The sequence below is a fragment of the Fukomys damarensis genome, unplaced genomic scaffold, assembly GCF_012274545.1.
Source record: "Fukomys damarensis isolate Sample0158 unplaced genomic scaffold, DMR_v1.0_HiC HiC_scaffold_2, whole genome shotgun sequence".
In the NCBI taxonomy this organism is placed as follows: domain Eukaryota; kingdom Metazoa; phylum Chordata; class Mammalia; order Rodentia; family Bathyergidae; genus Fukomys; species Fukomys damarensis.
The window spans coordinates 32777750-32797482 of record NW_022900914.1 but is presented as its reverse complement, the minus strand read 5'-3'; the positions used below and the strand labels follow the sequence as shown (position 1 = coordinate 32797482).

The 19733-nt window shown below is 39.4% G+C and overlaps 1 protein-coding gene across 1 annotated transcript in view; it reads right to left on the bottom strand.

The window, feature by feature from the left end:
• Eml6 (EMAP like 6) overlaps window positions 1–19733 on the bottom strand; it is a 251167-nt gene that overhangs the window by 37221 nt on the left and 194213 nt on the right. The window contains exons 26-28 of the mRNA XM_010615906.2: window positions 16173–16349; window positions 4847–5048; window positions 4612–4738 (exon numbers count right to left, since the gene is read on the bottom strand). Of these exons, the coding sequence (XP_010614208.1) occupies window positions 4612–4738; window positions 4847–5048; window positions 16173–16349 (506 nt within the window). The remainder of the gene's footprint in view (window positions 1–4611; window positions 4739–4846; window positions 5049–16172; window positions 16350–19733) is intronic.

Genomic DNA, 19733 nt, shown 5'->3' with positions numbered 1-19733 from the left:
AAAATGATGGGGATTGAGCCTCTCCTTTTAGTAACAGGTGAAAAATACTAACATAAGTAAAATAATGTTGTAAAGATGGCATAGAAACAGAAAACAGAAGTTGCACCTTCTTTTATTTGTTCCTGGGCAGACAGCCCAAAACTCAAGCCTCAGTACTTGTTAATAAAGGGACATAGGAAAAAAACACAAACTACTGACTTAAGTAGTTGGAGAAAACAACCTGCATCTGGGGAACAGCCGTGCCTTGAGCCAGAGTCAGGGAGGCATCCAAGGAGGGCAGAAGGTATGAATTTTCTTGTAAGAAGGACAAACATGGGCATCATTTATTTCCCAGTGGGCACCTGGGATACTTGGCAAGCTGCACCTCAACAAGAACACTGAGTTTCCTCTTTAAGTTTTTGCTTCCACGTGTTCATATCATTTGTCATAAACAAAACCTTTACATCCTGACTGGTGGTCACTTCCAACATTCATGACACTCCCAGGTGTGCAAAATACACGCATGACAAGCAAAGGGATGCTTGCTTGTTCTGTCCAGCTGAGGATGTGATAACAGTGATCACTGCAGCTTGTGTCTCATGCTTCTTTCCTCAAGGTGGCATTAGAAAAAAATCCCAATTCTGTTTTTTCTTCACCATGGTCTACATGGTACGTTAAGGTAGTCAATGTTACCAGTAGCCACAAAACCATGAGGAGCTTTATGGTCACCTGGATGACAACAGTTCACGGCGCCTGTATATATACATGTATATCTACACATACATGTATATATATATATGACCAGTTCAAATAGGGGCATTTTAAACATGTATACATGGTATGAAGATTGGGATATAGTAGATGTTTGCAGTTTGGAGTGCATCTAGAAATCAATCACTAACTTTGCTAACAGCTCTGGATTTTTATTCTAGTGTGAGTGGTCACAGTGCTATTGTAAGGTGGCACATGACTATGTATTTAGTAATCCTCAACCAAAGGCTCTTTTATCCTAGGTCATAGTGACTGGTTCAAGGGTAATCACGTGACCCAGCTGAACCAATAGAGCATCATAGGACACTTGTGAGGTCTTGTGAATCGGAAGCAGTTCCTTCCTGCTGGTCACAGATTTTGCTACATGAAGAATTTTTATAATCCAGAAGAAGCAGAATGGAGACATGGAGAGAACAGAATCCTAACAGCAACATTTAAGCACTTGTATCAAGAGACACCTGGGCTGGGGATTTAGCTCAGTGGTTCTGTTGCCTGCCTTGCAAGGACAAGGTCCTGAGTTTGATCCCTAGGGTACCACAAAAAAAAAGAGAGAGAGAGAGAGAGAGACGCCTAAAGTTGCCCTGTCCTTGGATTTCTAGGCACGTGAGCCAGTAAAATGCCACTTTGGACAGGATGACTCTATGTTAGAAATCAAAAGCAACATAAAATCTAGGTGTGGCATTGGTATTATGGTAAAATCAACTTCTTAATTTTTTAGGCAACTCTAGTAATTTGGTATGCAGCAAACATTAGGGATTTTGTCATCTGATGAGTTCAGGAAAACAGTTTTTCCTCAAGTCAGAATACAGAACAGCATTCCTTGTGTTGTGATGATGATAAGCACTGCAAAACTATGCTTTCCCCTCCTTCCTTCTTTTCTTAAAAGGAACTCCCTGACCTTTTAAGCACCGTGAAATAATTGGAGCTTGCAGAGGACCAAAGAAGCCATGACATTATGAGAAAACATGGCAAAGGAAGAGATGAGGTCAAAAGTCGAGAGTGAGGGTGTGCCAGGCTAAAGTCTGGAATCTGAGCAGCAGAAGTTTGGAAAGGTTCCTCTAGAACAGAATTAGATTTGAGTCACCTTGGAAAGGAGAGCAGTGTGGGGAAGCCTTCAGTGTCCAGACAAGGTGCAAAAGCATGGGTTCGAAAAGCTGGACAAGATTTCAAGACTGCCACTCAGCCACGCACCACACACGGCAGTTGACAGCATGTTCACCTGAGGGTGAAGACTGGTTAAACAAGTCTAAGTCAAGAAAGCAAGCACCCTGGAGTCCTAGGGCAAATACGTAGTGGGTAATTTCATAAGGGATTATATATTTGGTTGATATAGCCCAGTATTCTTTTGAGAGCAACTGTAATTTTTTTCTCAATTTTCTCACTTCTCAAATGACTGGAACTGAAATCATATGACTTCAGAAGAATAAGAACTCATGTGAAAGAAACTGCAAAAAAAAAAAAAAGAGGTACAATTTAAAGTCTCAACTATTTTAAAATCAAACAACTGAAAAAAAAATCAAATAACTGAGTCTAATTAGAAACAACCCACAGCTATCATATGATTTAGGAATTAGGAACTTGATTGCTTAAAAAATGATTGATGTATAATGTGCAGCTGTCCTCAAGGCATTTTTCTCAATATGACAGATGCTACACTCATCTCACAGTTTCTAACTGTTTTTAGAAGCTGGAAAGGGATTTGAGCAGAGATAGAACTGCCTGAAACACTGCTGAGAGACCAAATAAGCGTGAGGAGTTGTTCCAGGCACCCCTCTGCACTGGTCCTTGGAGCTTCTCCCTTGTTAGTCTTGTCCTTGTTAGCGTGGGACAGGGATGGGAAGGTCAGGGAGACACCTTGCCTCTCAAATTAGCAGGCCTCTGGTTAGTGGTCAAAGGAAGCATCAGGAGCTGTTGGTTGACCATCCTGGACTTTCCAAGGAAGAAGCTACTTGGGCTTCATGCTCATGATGTCTGAAGCACCTGCAGCATTTTTCTGTCCCACTCTTCTCTCATTTCAAGGATGCTGGAGTCCATGAAACCCATTTTCTATACCAGTTGAGGTCTGAGTGTGCCACACAGCTTATTGTTGAGAGTCTCATCCACCTACCCTCAGAGCCCAGTTGTCACACACACCCCAGTTCCATCGTACACCCTGCTTCTTCACAGATCCTCGCTGTACCTACTGGCCCCGCACTTCTCTCTTCTGTGATTCAGAAGCTGCCTACAGTTTCATCTCTGAGGTTTAGGTCCCCTTAATATTACTGATCAGGATGTGTAGAAACCTATTGTCCTTGTCTATCATTGTGCTCTCCCTCCCTGGAGGCCAAGTCAGGTATCATTTACTGCGCAGTACGAGCTCCCTGTCTGCTGTGGGCCTGCTATGCTCCAAGCATGCTGTGCAGCTGGCTTTGTCTCTCTCATTACAGTCCCTCTGCACACTGATGCTGTCAAGGCTTTCTGAGTTTTCATGGATGTTGCTCTCTATAGAAAAGGCTTGATTATTCCTTTCAGAACCTATACTTATCTTAAAACTGTTTTCTTCACTGCACTCTAGTGTGATCTTTAAAAGTACCAGCAAAGTATTAAAATGCTTAAAGAAGTGTTTAATTCAGGCCAAATTTTTTAGGGTGGATTATGTAAGTGGGAAGGCTTCATGTACTTATGTGCTTATAGTTTGTTTGTTTTTTTCCTTCTCAATTCTTACAAGTCCTTTAAAATCATTTTCTCTGGGTGGCCACTTTAAAACCATGCTGCAAGCAAAATGAAATATATATTATAGGCCATTGCAGAAAAAAATTTTAAATCAGAATAGGACTCTAAATCTTCCTAGTAGCATCTGAAAAAGATGTTAGGGAAAAATTAGGGCTCTTCTGTACCAGATTCAACCTTCTTGCCAACAGCACACCCACCACTTGTCAAGCTCATTTTAACATCAAAGCAGGGGGTTGGAGAGTCACATCTTATTCCTTTGCATCTCAATCCCATCTAATAGTAAGAAGTGACAGGTCATATTTATTGAATCGGTATTATTAGTCAGAGAGCCCTATCAAGTGCAAATAACTAGAACTGTGAACACCAAGCCCACCACAAGGTGAGTAGTCCACAAAGAATTCTTAATGCATCTTTGAGGACTATGAAATTCTCTTTAGATATTAGAATTTTAATTTTATATTTAGCATTCCTAAGTATGAACATGGTAAATTATATAAATATGAGCTTTTCTAGAAATTCTAAAATGTTTGACCATTTATTATACATCAAAAAAATAATAATACTAGAAATACTAGAAATACATAATACCAGACATAATACTAGAAACCCTCTTCCTACATACAGTGTTCGAGCCAACATCAAATGGGTTAGGACTAGAATTAATAACCTCCCTGCACAAATCTGGGAAAGTGAAGGCACAGAAAGATAAGGTAGACTAGTGATACAGCACAACAAAAGGACTGGTTAGAATGGAAGACGATTTTTCACAACTCTACAATATTCCTCATGACTCTAGAAACCTGATCTCCCTCCTGCCTCACTAATCAGCAAGCTCTCCTGCCAGCCAATACATTCAGGGAAGTTTTGGTGGCTATCCTGGCCTCTCCAGGCAAAGGAAGCCCAGTCCCACAAAATTTCAACTCTATTCAAGTCATGCTCCATAACCACTAACAAAGTGTAACCACCTTTGCTGTGCATTGACAGTGTTGTGCAATTTCCCTCCGCTAAAGCCTGTGTATAGGTTAAGACTCTGCAGACAGTAAGAGACTGACTTAAGCAGCAACCTTGAAGGGCACGAAAACCACATTCTGATTGAAGTAAGTTTGTTGTGAGCTGTAACAAAGGCAAACAACCCTCGCAACACCATACCTTTCCTCCACCGAAGCTTCTTTCAGCTGCTGGTGCGGTTTGGTGCCTTCCATTTCCCTGATGCTCACAGCATAGATCTTGGTGGTATAGTCAATGGCCTTCTCTCTAGCAACATCGCTGTCATAGCCTCAAACAACAGAGTTTTGGGGAGAATTGGTTTGCAGTGGCCCGGCAGCGGGTGGGGGATGGAAGAAAGGGGAATCTACACAAAGGCACACGGTTTGCTGGGGCTCACCTCCATCCTCCTCTGCATCAGTGTCCGATTCCTCACTGTCGACCAGCTTGCTCTCCTGGGTCCCCACAAACTCTCTGGTCCAGATCATCAAAGCTGTGTCAGCACCACCCACCGTGAGTAGCACAGAGTCATTGTGCAGCCACCTCACGTTGGTGACGTGTGCACTGTGCCCCACATACTTTTTGAATCTTGCGTGCTGTCCCTGTAGGTAAAGGCAAACACCAACGATTAGCCAGCCAGAGACTCATTAATTCTACCTCTGGGTTATTTCATCCGTGTTGTTGTCTACGATGGCTTCTACTGGATGTAATGACACAGTTTGTTTAAAACAGCAGTTTCTCTACATGTTATTACAATGCATAGTCAACAAGGGCAAGAAGAGATGGACCGGGTGGGATTTTTCTAGCATCACACTTGGATTATAAAAGAGCTTCAATAAATACTTTTGGAAGCAACAAATGAAATGTTTCTGGGAGGCTAAGGAAGTGCAAAGGGCTCATTTTTGCTGCTCTCAAATATCAAATGTGTCATCTTCTCAGATGTGTAATTATAAACTCCTGACTGCGAGGCTGGCTGACATTTGAGATAAAAAGTGTCTTCCTTGCCATCTCCCACAGTGACCCCTGTACCATAGACCTAGCAACAGAAGAGCAGAGGATCTCAAGTAAGGTTTAAGACCAACACAAAAGCAGTTTCTGGAAAGCATTTCTAACACTAGGAACACCCAACTCATTTAAAGACAAAGCAAGCTCCCTTTCAACAAACATAACCAAGTAAATCAGTTTACTAGTAATTACTGAAAGCTTTTGGAGTAGCCCAGGTCACACCATAGTTATCCCAGGTGGAGATGGGTGGAGGATGCAGTTAGTCAGTGGCTCTCTCCCGGCCAGTCCCTACAAATGGTGAGAAGCCAGAGCTGGTACTGAAAGGGCTTCCATTTTGGGTTCATGAGACACAGCCCAGCAAAAACAGCTCCAGTGGGAGCCATTTAAAGAGGGAGTTTTTCCACTCTGTTGGCGGTTCCCAGGGAATACCTTATGCAATGTGGGAAGCCACATGAGCTCACTGAGGTCATGAGAGGGTCACCAGTGCCCCAGATGATAACTTCGGTATACAACTGACCAGAGGTTTCCAGAGAGTTTGGACTGGTGTAATGGAAAACCTGAAACCAGTGCAGACACATGGCAGGGAACAGGTGCAGGAGGTGTGTGACTTTAAAACTCTTGGTCAAGCACTCTTTGTATCTGGCTGACTCCTCCCTGCTAGCTCAGTAGAAATGCCCACTCTTCAGCACAGTACTGAGCCTAGAATGATTAGTGAAGCAAAAAGGCAGGCGACATTTCCAGGAAGCCCTCCAAAGCTCCCCAAAGCTATTGGCTTGTTAGCAAATAGCAGAACAAAATAAGAATTTCCAAGGGCAACCCCTGCAAGAACATGTGGATTTGTGGAACAGGACAGTCACAGTGGCTGCAACTATGTGCCCTGCTGATTTTCCTGCTGGAAGTGTGAACCTGTTCCAGTGCATCTGCTGCAAGTGGATTTCTATAGATGATAGAAACTGAAAGGGCCTGAGAAATGCCTCAGTGTACTCTGGCTTACATGTAGACAAAATGGAAGAAAGAATTCAGAAAGAAAAACACGGGGGCAAACAAATGTTAAAGTGGTATGAGTCAGGCTGCAAAGGGAAAGAAACAGAGGAGGGACAGGAACAAACTCTGGGCCACTGCAGCTATTTAACAGAGTAGGAAACAAGATCATTGTTCCATGGAACAATAAAGGAAATTCATAGTTACCAGAAGATCCCAGAAAACCAGCTACTGTCTCAGGAGGCAGGGACTAGCAGGGACACTTGATGGCACCTCATAGGGTGCTCAGGGGAAGCATCCTGAATACTGGGCACAGCCGGCTGTACACAGCCCTTCTGGGGTCATCGTGCCCAACTGCATTTCTGGTTCCAGTAATTCCCAACTCTCCTCTTTCAGAGTCATGGAAGAATGAATGACAGAACCAGAAGAATCCGGAATGTGTCTCCAGAGGATTGTTTACTAGCCATTTTTAGTTAAGAAATTGAGGAGAATCTGCTGACAGCTACACATCCTCTCCCTTCATCCACATTTTACTTAAAGGTTCTCTGTCTATAAAATTTTGACATTTTATGAAGGAACCTGAAGACTTGATGGCACGAACAGTTCTACAAGTGCTGCTGTCTGGTGGAAGGGCAAGGAAGGAAGGTAGGTTAAGAGAAGCAGTTAGCTAGCCAAATAGATGGTGCCAAGGACAGCATTTGGTTTTCTGGACTGTGAACTAAGGTAGTGGGAAAGTGGTGGGTTTTGGTAAAGGGCAGAGGCTATCTCCTAGAAGCTGGGAATGATGTGACTGTCAGGGGATTAATGATATAATTGAGAGGCTGTAAACTATAAAATTGAACATTAATAAGATATATGCTTACCACATAAGAGAAATTCCTGAAAAAGATGCCCAGCAACTCAAAGGGAAGAAGAATGGGAAAAAGGGTCAAGAAGGAGATTTAAGATCTTAGCAACTGACAAATGGATTTTGAACTTTGGACACAGTGTGTGTGGTGGTAAACAGATCTGAAAAGTAGTAAGATCTCACAGGTTGACAACACAGAACTCAATGGTAGAAAACAGCAGTGGCATGGTGTATGAATAAGCTTGGCTGCCATAACCGTACAAGCATTTGCACATACAGCACAGTCTGGTGACTCTCACTTCTATCAGATCAGGATCCATCTTTATGACCTCATTTAACCCTACTTATTTCTATGAAGGTCCTATCCCATCTCCAAATATGGTCAGATTGGAGTTAGGGCTTCATTGTATGAATCTGGAGGGAGGACACAGTCACTTCATATAGACAGGGAACTTTGTTCACAGATCCAGAGCAGTTGAGGGAGTAACTTAACTGTACAGCTAGAAACAGACAATGGCATGGGGTCCTTGCACTAGAAAAAAAAAGTGAGGGGGTAAAATCAGATTTAAAGAAAAGAAAGAGGAGGGAGAGAGGCAATACTACCAAAGAGTCATATTGGCCAATGGTTTTCAAATGCTTTTACACTGTAAAACCTTTCCCTTCAATCAAATCTTATACAGTACAACTACTATAATAAGATAAACATTCAATTTTAAATAGTGGACAGAAGATTTGTACATACACTTCACAAGTGGATAATGAACAGATGAAAACGTGCCCAACATCTTTACTCATCATATAAATGGATATTAAAAATAAAAGTCAAGCTGAGCATAGTAGTGCACACCTGTAATGCCAGCACTAGGGAGGCTGCGAAAGGAGGCCGCCAAGAGTTCGAGGCCAGCCTGGGATACATAGTGAGTTCAAGCTGAACTATGTAGTGAGAGACTGTCTCTGAAAACCAAAAAAAAAAAAACAAAAACAAAAAATCCACCACCAACAACAACAAAAAAACCAAAAAACAAAACAAAATTTGTATGATCAAAGATCAAAAACTATGATGAATATTTACATTTTTAAAAAATTATCACAATAAAATACAGATGGTCATCAGTCCCTGGCTTCAAACACAAGTATCCTGTGGTTTTTGTCACTTTCTGAAGCAGTTCTGGAAATTCTTTCCTAAGCATTTTTCGTTGCACTGTTGTGGCTGCCTTAAGGTCCTGAATCAATTCAAAATGTTCATCTTCCATGGTCATCTTGACTTTGAGGAAGAGCCAGAAGTTGTATAATATTAGATGTGGTGAATAAGGTAGACGGGACACACCATAATTTTATTTTTTCGGTACCAGGGATCGAATTCAGGACCTTCTGTTGGCCAGGCAGACGTGGCACCACTAAGCTAAATCTCCAGACCCACCGTGTTTTTGAAGCCTGCCTTTCCATAGGATGACACCTGGCAACAACATTAAATGTATTTTTGATCACGCCTGATAAAGACACTCATGAATGAAGACTTCCAGATCTGTTTCAGAAAATGGAAAGAATGGTGGGATAAGTGTATTGAAGGAGAGGAGAATATTTTGAGGGGGATTCATGGCAATAGGTTGTCTTTTAATATAATAACATTTAAACATTTTTAAAAACTCATTATATTTTTTTGCAGAAAGCAACATCTACTATCCAGAATACCTAAATTTTATAAGTCTGACAACACCAAACGTTGGCAACATTTTTGGTGGGAACATAAAAGGAAGTAACCATTTTGGATAAAGCCCTGCCAGTTTGTTTAAAAAGTTAAACATAAATTTTACCATCTGACCCAGAATTTCCACTCCTAAGTATTCACTTTAGATAAAGAAAGCACATGTTCACAAAAACTTGTCCAAAAATGTTCATAGCAGCTAAGATTCCTAAACTGGAAAAATCTGTGTCCACTCATAAGCTTATAAACAAACTTTGTTATAGCCACATGATGGATTTTCCCTTGGCTATAAAAATGAACAGAGTATTACACACAGTGTGGACAAAAATCTCAGAAAATTGTGTCTGATGAAAGAAGCTAGACACAAAGCAATGCTTGATGACTGTGTTTATATGAGGTTCTGGAATAGGTAAAACAGCAGTGTCATCTAAGGCTGAAGCGGGAGTGGTGACCAATGGAGGAGCTGGAGGACGCATCCTGACGTAATGGCACACATTTTGATCAGAGTGGGTTATATAGGTATAAGGTTGTTAACAGTATCAAATAAAAGCTTTCAAACTTGTGATTTCAACTGCATAAAATTTACTTTAAAATGCCATAAATATGCAATGCTGAAAAATTTAGGAGTATTCTCATGTTTGTTTTTCCCAGCTTAACTGCAATATAATTGACAAAGTTTATACATTCTAAGTATATAATGTGATGATTCGATATAGGTAGACATTATGAAATGACTGACACAGTCAAGCTCATTACCACATCTGTCACCACATAGAGCTACCACTGTGTGTGGGAGGGAGACCTAAGATCTACTCGTATGCATTTCAGGTAAACAATACAGTCATATAATATCATCAATCTCCAAAACGTACTCATCTTATGACTGAAGTTGAAACTCTTTGGCCAACATCTTCTCATTTCTCCACCCGACACCCACTGCTCTATTCTCTGCTTCTACTTAGTTGAAGTTTTTAAGATTCCAGATGTAAGTGAGATCACACAGAATTTGTTTTTCTGCATCTGACTTGTTTCACTTAGCATAACGGTCTCCAGTTTCATCCATGTTACCCCTAAAGTCAGGATTTCTTTTTTTTGTGGCTGAAAATATCCCACTGTAAATACATTTACCACAATATATCCCTACCCATGCATTTAACAATAGGCACTTAATCATCCTGATCAAGGCTGCGATGAACATGAACATGAGGCTGCAGATATCTTTTGCAGACACCGGTTTCATTTCCGTTGGATATGTACTCAGAAGTGGGATTACTGGATTACATAGTAAAATCTTAAGGAACCTCCACAATATTTTCCATAATGAATGTACCAGTTCATATTCTCATTGGCAGTGTACAGTGATTTCCTTTGTGCCAACACTTATTCTCTCTTGCCTTTTTGATAACAGTCTTCCTAACATAGGTAAGGTGATATTTCATTATGGTTTTGATTAGCATTTCCCAGAAGTAAAGTCGAGCACCTTTTTGTACTGTTTCTCATTTCTCTGTCTTCTTTGAAGAAATGTCTGAGGTTCTTTGCTCATACCCCAGCCCCTTTAGTGGCTGTGGGGACTGAATTCAGAGCCTCAGGTAAGCATTTTACCACCCTCTACATCACCACTCTCTCTGCACTTAATGTGGTGGGTATTTTTCATCATTGTTGCTTCTTATGTAAGTTTCTCATATATCTCAGATATTAACCCTTAATCAGATATACACTTTACAAATATTCTCTCCCATTCTGTAGGTTACTTTTTCATTTTCTTGTTTCCTTTGCTGTAGAGAAAGCTTTCTGGTTTGATATAGTCCTGGGCCTGACTCTCCAAAGCCAGCAAGGACCTGGGTTGGGTGACTGTTTCACTTGCTACTTTTGCTTTTTTTGTTTGTGCTTTTGGTGTCATACACAAGGAAAGCACTGCCAAGACCAATGTTAAGATTTGCTCATATGTTTTCTGCTAAAATTATTGTGCTTTCAGGTCTTACATTTAAGTCTTCAATTCTTTTTGAGTTAACTCTGTATATGATATAGATAAGGTTCCAATTTTATTCTTTTGCATGCAGTTATTCAATTTCTCAAATATTATTTATTGAACATATTGTCCTTTCCCCATTGTGCACTGTTAGTGTTCCAGCCAAAGATAAATTGACTTAATATCACTATTCTGTATTATAGACATCCAGTAATAGATAAAAGGTTAGTTGACTACATACTCACAAATTTTTTGGGCTCTCTATTCCATTGTCGGTGTGTTTTAGACCACTACCATATTCCTTTTTATTTATTTTTTTTCTGTATGGGGATCAAACTCAGGACCTTGCATTTGCAAGGCAGACACGGAACCACTGAGCTAAATTCCTGGCCCAGCCATACTCTTGATAACTTTGTAATGTATTTTGATATCAGAAAATATGTTATTTCCAGCTTTGTTCCTCTTTGTTAAGATTGTTTTGTCTATTGAAGTTCATTTGTCATTTCACATACACTATGTTAGGATAGTTTTTAAAATTTCTTTGAAAAGCATAATAGAATTTTGATAGGTTGGCATTACATCCATAAGTTACTTTAGATAGTATAGAAATGTTAACAATCAATTCCTCCATTCTATGAATATGACTTGTCTTTCCCTTTATTTGTGTCATCTTCAATTTCTTTCATCAATGTCTTTGGCATACATATCTTTCCCTATCTTAAACATTTTAAGTATCTTATTCTTTTTAATGCTATTATAACTGAAATTGCTTTATTTTTTTGGACAGTTTGTTAGTATGTAGAAATGTAACTGATTTCTTATTTTATAGCTTGAAACTTTATTGAATTTGTTCACCATTTCTAACAGGGTTTTTGTTTTGTTTTGTTTTGTTGGTATTGGGGATCAAACTCTGGACCTTGTGTTTGCAAGGCAGGCAGCAGAATCATTGAGCTAAATCTCCAGCCCCTCTAACAGGTTTTTTTTGGTGGAGTCTTTGGAGTTGCCTATACAGTATATAAAATCACATTACCTGGGCTAGAGAAATAACTCAGTAGTAAAGCACTCGCTTAGCGTGTGCAAGGCCCCAGGTCTGATCCCTAGCATTTCAAAACAACATACAACACACCATGTTATCTGCTAACAGAGCCAATTTCATTTCATTCTGATTTGAATGCTTTTTCTTTTTCTTGCCTAATTGCTCTGGCTAGGACTTTCAGAATTGTGTTAGAAGTGGTGAGAATGAGCACTCTTCAGTTTTTTTAAGTATTGTTAGCTGTGGGCTTATTTATGGCCTTTGTTATGTTGAGGTACATTGCTTCTATACATAATTTATTGAGAGTATTTAATTATAACAGGGAGTAGAATTTTGTTAAATGCTTTTCACCCCTACTGAGATGACCATATGCTTTTTACTCTTCATTCTGTTAATGTGGCATATTATATTTTTGCATATGTTGAACAATTATTCTATTGCAGGGATAAATCCCACTTGCATGTGATGTATGATATTTTCAATATACTCTTGACTTCAGTTTGCTCATTGTTTGATGAGGATTTTTGCCTATGTTCTGTCTTGGCCTGTAACTATCTTTTCCTATAGTGTCCTCATCTGGCCTTGATATGAGGATAATAAATGGCTTCATAAAATAAGTTGGAAGTATTTCCTCTTTAATTTTTAGAAAATAGTTTGTGAAGTTTTGACATTCTTTGTAAATGCCTACCAGAATTCACACATAAAACCATGATCTTTTCTAGGAGGTATTTGATCACTGGTTTAACCTCCTTGCTCATTATTGGTCTGTTCAGATTTTCTATGTATTCATTCAGTCTTGGTGGATTGTATGTTTCAAAGAATTTATTAATTTCTTTAAAGTTATCCAATGTGTTGCCATATACTGTTCATAGCAGAGTTTTATCTTTCATATTTCTGTAGTATCATGTAAAATCTCTTCTCATTTATAATTTTGAGCCCTTTCTCTTTTCTTCATTAGTCTTGCTAAAGGCTTGCCAAGCTTATCTTTAAAAGAACCAACTCAACTTCCAATGACCAACTCTATTATCTTCATAATCTCCATTTCATTTATTTCTGCTGTCATCTTTACTATTTCTTTCCTTCTGCTAATTTTGGGCTTAGTTTGTTCTTTTTATAGTTCTCTGAAGTTTAAAGTTGAGACTTTTTTTCTTAGTTCTTCAATTACTTTGAATTGTAGAATGTAGGTCACGGGTTTTAATTCACTGTATCTTTTTTTTTTTTTTCATTTTATCTGTATACCTGAATATTTTACCAAAAAGCTCAAGGGATAAAATACAAAACACAGAGTGACTCTTACTGAAGCAGTAAGTGACTCTTACCCCACAGTACCTTCACGTGACCTGTCCTGCTTTCTGAGGTGACCCCTGAGGCACCTACTTGAACTCTGGAGTCTAAGGGACATAGCTTACAATGACTGCTGTAGTTGTCCCGCCTTTGTCAGGCTGAGGGGGTTAATGATAAGTTCCCAGGACTAGTAATAAACCTAATACAGGACCAAGATATTAATAGTATCTCTGGGGTCAACTATTTAACTATCTTCCAAAACCTTAGTCTACTATAACCAAGGTATTACTAATTTATTGACTTGTTCTGCAAGCCATTTTAAGGTAGGAGAGAAAAAAATAAAGATAGGTAGGAAAGGCATGCAAAACATCAGGACTTTAAAATTGTACTTTTAAGAAAAACTATAGCTTCAGGACACAAAAGTTACTCAAGACAAGAGATCCACTCAAAAAAAAAAATCCTAAAGGTCTTGAAGACACAGTAACAATAAACTGTAAACTGGGCTCTGGGCCTGTAAATTGTATTCCAAAACAGTGTTAGTGGGCAGCGTATATTGGCTTCAAGCACATGTAAATGGTTTGAATTCTAACAGTCCCTCGATGTGTAACCTGGACAGTAGGAATACACATCCCAGATCGCCCATTTTGAAGACACCCTCAAGTCCCCATAGATATTTCCAACTCTCGATCATAATGTGTCTCAATTTCTTTGAATAACTGCACTCTACTTTTGAGTAAGTACTTCTAAATTTCTGCCTAATAAATCCTCTATGGGTAGGGCGGGTTTAGTTCCCTAGCTTCACTTTGGGAAACTTTTCAGGCCCCTTCTGGTGACATTTTAGCTGTTCCAACATAGAAATATCAAGGAGAGTAATTACTTAGAACTAAATTCTGATCAAATAGGAATGGCTGGTAACTGAAGTGATAGATCACTGAGCAATGGTGGCTTTGGAATTTGAGATAGACAAAGAAGGAACACTGAATAATCAGACATGTATCTTAGAAAGGGCTACTCAAAATGGTAGTCTGATCAGATGTTAACAAATTAAAAAAAGCAAAAAGGCATCGAAAGAAACCAAAGTGGCTGCTGAGGGAACTTAACGCATTTAGATGTTAAATGTTGAAATGACAGAAGGAAGAGTGAATGACTATAGATGAATACAAAAGCCTTAGAAGGATCTTCTGATGTCATTTTAGGAATGCTTAAAGTAAAAAAAAAAAGAAAAAACAACAAAGAAAAAAGAGAAACTTTAAGATTACTTCTTAGATTAGATTGCTGAATATTAACAGAAAGCAGATTTATTAATCTCTTCTGTCAAAGAAAATTATCTTTAAACCTGAAAGGGCAAATCAGTTCATTTAAATGACTACAGGTGCCATAAAATGTGACTACAGAAATAAAGCTAAGAGCTGAAGAGTTAAAAGATCAGGAGAGGTGGCATCGCACATAAAAAGGTTCCTGTATCTGAATGGGAAAACAAGTAGACTCTGGCAAATATTGATTCACAAACTGATGCAATCCAGAGAAAATTCTGAGATGAAATATTACACAAAAATTGAATAAGCACTTCAAGAAAAGAATCAGTGTTTACCAGGAAGGAAGGAACAGGGGCTCATTGTGAACCAACCACTTGCTGTTTATGGGGTCATTTCTTAGAAGGAGATATTAGGGGAGGCAGACACAACCAATCTGTCTTACTGAAAGGTAATGATCTCTTGTTGGACTTGGCTGCATGAAAGTACAGTCAGATAGACTGACATACCTGCTAGTAGTAGAAGAACTTCAAGTAAACGTGTGGATTAACAAATGGAACATCAGATTGAATGGGGTTTTCTGGGTGTTGGCGCTTGGTTGGTCTAGTCTATCTTTTTTATTTCCATGATTTCGAGCTCATGATTGTGCAAGCACAGGATGACTTCGTGCAGGGAGAATAAATATTTTGGGAAGACATTTACAAGTTATTGATAGGGTAGAACAATTCGGTAAAATAAGCAAGGTGAATTTTTTGGGGTACAGATGTAAAGTTCTACACTAAAACTTTAGAAAATCATTATATAACTACAGAATAGGAGACAACATGAACACTTATGAGAATGACATTAGGATGGAATCAATAATAATGGAGTCAATTATCATTTTGATTCCACTGATGCCATTTTCCATTGATTTAATGCTAATGTAAAATTAAAACCAAGAAGGCAACTGTCCTGTTGTACTGTCAACTGGTAAGGTTACATTTGAAGCACTGAACTGAGTTTTAGATGAGACAGTTTAAGAAGAAATGAATAAAAAGTATGTATAAAGGGAGGGACAGCAGGAAACCACGTATATGGAAAAATGGCTGAAGGAAACGGAGATGGTAAGGCTGAAGAAATGAGAGCGATGGGTGCCAATGTGATCTTCTTCCATACAAAGGCTGCTGGAGGACCAGGACGATGGTTTAGTGATGGTTCAGAGAAAGAACTTTGGCTAAAGAGAAAGGAATTGAGCTCATGCCAGTGCAATACATTTTAACAACTGTAGCTCTTATAAGATGGGTTGGGTTGCTTTGTAATGAACTGTAGTAAGTTCCTCATTGCTTGATGTACACTTACACGAGTTAGAAAGGAAGTGGTCTGAGATGCTGCAAAAGTGACTCATAATTCGCAGATTGTGAGAAGTCAGATTTGAGACCACTAAAGGTCTATCAGGGAGAAATTCTACACTACGAGAGCTTCATTCAAATTAGCTACTCAAACACAACATCAGGGAAGTTTTTATATGTATAAGGGTTGCCATAAACAACATTGTTGATTGCATATCTTTCAAAGTTTGAAAATACACTTAGACATGACAGATAAATTGATAAATTGTAAGCTTCAACAACAGTGAACAAGTACATGTGATAAATATAAAGTATTACCTTGACGGGATATGAAAAAAGCTTAACAAAACCAAAATCATCTCCAGTGGCTAAGAGGGAACAATCTTTAGTCAGACTGGCAGCATTGACATCGGTCACATCGCTGTGTGCTGGCCAGATTCCCTCACAGGTGGGCCCCAGGACACAGGTCCATGTGTCCCATTCTATCTTCTCAATCTACAAAGAAGGAAAGAAAATTACGATTTCTTGCTGGTTTACTTGGAAGAAACAACGTGCAGCTATTCTAAGCGATGACTTTGCCAACAGTAGGCATTTGTGTTGTGTGCTGAGAGGCATGAATTCTGAGCTGCATATTTATGAAGCAGTGTCTGCACTGTCTTAATAAGCCAACACTGTAGTCAAATATCCAAATGTTTTTCTCTGGATCAAAAGTACATTTTGGAATTGTGAAAATCTGACGGTAAGTATGTTTTTAATTCTCAGCTAGCCATTTATCATGGTATAAGGCATAGGCTAGATCAGGGTTTCTTAACCTCAGCACTGACACCTTAGGTCAGGTAAATTCTTTGATGTGGACAAATGTCCTGTGCACAGTGAGATGCTAAGCAGCAACCCAGCCTCCACTCCTGGGTGCCAGCACACACTCTTGTCCACAGACATTGCCAGATGTTACTACCCTGGGGGAAAACAGCTCTCGGCTTAGAACTACTGAGCTAGGTTGATCAATGGGATGATCATTTAGCAAAGTATGTTAAGACAGTCCAAGATACAACTTTTCTTTTTTTTAGGTCTGCTTCCTTGGAGGAAAAAGTAATAAGATTCACAGCTAGCTTAATATCTTTAATGCTCTAGAGAGACTATCTTTAAAATCTGAAGAGCTATTCACACTGTATTGCCACAAACACACATTTTATCCTTTAAAATTGCCTTGTCTGAAATTCATGGCTAACTTTCCAACTTGTATAGTTTAAATCCTGATAAAATTGAGGTTTTTCTTTCTGAACAATAAAAAATAACAACAGAACTATATATTAGGCTTCCCTGGGGAATTTTATCTCATTAATTTTTATTAAAGATCTGCCAGTACATCTTAGCATTATGCTTTCTTTAGATCAGCACTTAAAAGCACTGTCTAAAAAGGGTATTAAAGCCATTAGAGATGCTAAAATGAAAAGCCCAGACCTCCCCTCTTTGGATCTGGAAACTACTTGGCACATTGCTAATGCACTTTTGCCTCCAGTTCTGCTATTTTCTGCTGGCTATTACTGCTTTGAAGAGACGTTACAGCATAAAGATGCAGCCAGGTTTTCAGTCACCACGTGGTAAGGTGATACACATTTTTTAGTTACTCAAATTTGTCCTCATTTAACATTCTGCTTTTCTTCCGGCAGAATGGGAACCTAAAATCTGCAGCTGGTCCAGTGACTTTGGGGGCCTCCGGCAGGGTCACAGACTGAAGTGACTCAAGATGTCTCATGCAGCAATCACTTGCTTTTCTGAAGTAGAAGTTGGGCCTTCCACCCCCTCATGACATCCTACACTGACATTCAGAGGAAGAAAAGCATGCAACCTTGCTCCTGCAGGTTCTGGAAGCAGCTTTTCAGCCACCAATTCCTGAGATCCTCCTGTCCATCCCCAGTTCCCATACGGGTTCTGACCTGAGCAGGACAGTGAGCTGTATGCTCACCAAGAAGTGACCCCAACAGAAAACCCTTGGCAAGATCTGACACTGCACTTGCTGGGGGAGGGGGCAAAAACCTAAACTTTGGTAGCTACAGAAACTGCATTTAAACTGGAATATTAGGAATTACTCTGTAATCCATAAAACTCAAAAGGGTTAAATAAATTTGTTTAAAATTCTAGAACTCAAATGGAAGGAGAGTACTCAAGGAGTCTCTTCCTTAGCACCTTGAGTAAGATAATCTTAGCCACATATGGTGGTGTATTCCTATAATCCCAGCATTCTGTGAGGCTGAAGTAGGAGGATCACAAGTTACAGCATAGCCTGGGCAAATCAGTGACTAAGAACCTGTCTCAAAATAAAAAAGGTAAAAGGAGATGGAGATGTAATTCAGTACAAAGGCCTTGGGTTCAATCTCCAGTACATGCCTACCCCTAAAAAAATGAGATTTAAAGAAAGTATGTCATTAATTCAATTAACATTTTTTTATTGTGCCAGTTACTTTATAGGCCTTTTTAAATCCTCATAACAGCTTCATGTGATAGTTCTCCGTCTCATTTTACAGAGATCATCCTACTGCAGAGGAGACAAGCGAATCCCATAGGAGAGGTTCCTCGCATAAGTTACAGCAGGCTTAGGAAGCAGAGGGTGAGCTGCATTCCAGAGAGTTTGGCTCCAGCGTAGTGTTACTTTACTCATCATGCTGCATCAGATGGATTTTAAATGGACATTTTAATATCTGTCCACTTCATAATTTTCGGAGTGAGCTTTGCATTAGTTTTACCGTGTTTGCTCCTTAAAAACAAAATATTTTCTAAAAGGGAGATTTTCAGAATCCTTCATGCTTGGCTGATGGGCCTACCAACACCAGTGACTGAGCCTCTTCTCGGCACTGCCAGGGAGGTGGGCCAACAACCCATTAACTGGGAGGCTTCTCAACCAGGGTCACCTGGAGTCGGCCTCTGGCGTGACAAACGTTACCACAGACCGACAGGTTAACTTGTCAGAGGAAAAGCCTGGCATTTTGGGAACTGCATACTAAATCTTCCTCTTGTGTATTTTATTTTATGTTTTTTTTTTTTTTTTTTTTTTTTGGAACCAGCGATTGAACTCGGGTCCTTGAGCTTGCAAGGCAGGCCACCGAACCGCTGAGCTAAATCCCCAGCCCAATATTATTTTATGTAGTGTTGCTTATTTCTCTCTCCCAAACAAACCTCTTCACCATTTGGTTAAATTGTGTTTTATCTTAGTATCCTCATTTTGGGATGCTAGAACAGAAAGGAAAAACAAAGCTGAAGTGAAAAATGATAATTACAGAGGAAAAATCTAAGAAGCCTCTTGGTCCAGGCTATGGCGTCACACACAGACCCTCCAGATTGGATTGCAGTTCTGAGGTTCTCTCGTCCTCCTGGAGCCTTATTTGTAAAGTGAGACTGACAGCTGGTATGATGATTAAAATATAGGTATGTAAAGTGCCTAGCAATACAACAAATATTCAGTGAATGAATGATATAATTCAAAACCTCTCTTACTCAAGGCTATGAAAGTTTCTTCATATATAAAAAAAAGTTAAAATGAGGACCGATCAGAGATTTTAAAAAAATTGGGTTTGAGGAGATGGGTTCGGCAGTAAACAATCTCCATGAAAAGACTGCCATAGTCTACAACAACTTGTATTTCTTAAGTACCACACACTCCTGTACTCCCTTTACCAATAGTGAAAGCTCTGTGAATGTAACTATGTCCGATCATCTTTGACACAGAGTACATGACAATCCTAGGATACTTCATAATACTGGCCAGCTAAAGGTGGAGCAAGGTCATTGATTATCAGAAAGAAGCATTATCTCCTTTTCTTTCATAAAGCTTACTTAACTAATAAATGAATCAGCTTATCTCCTCGGACCATGAGGACTTCC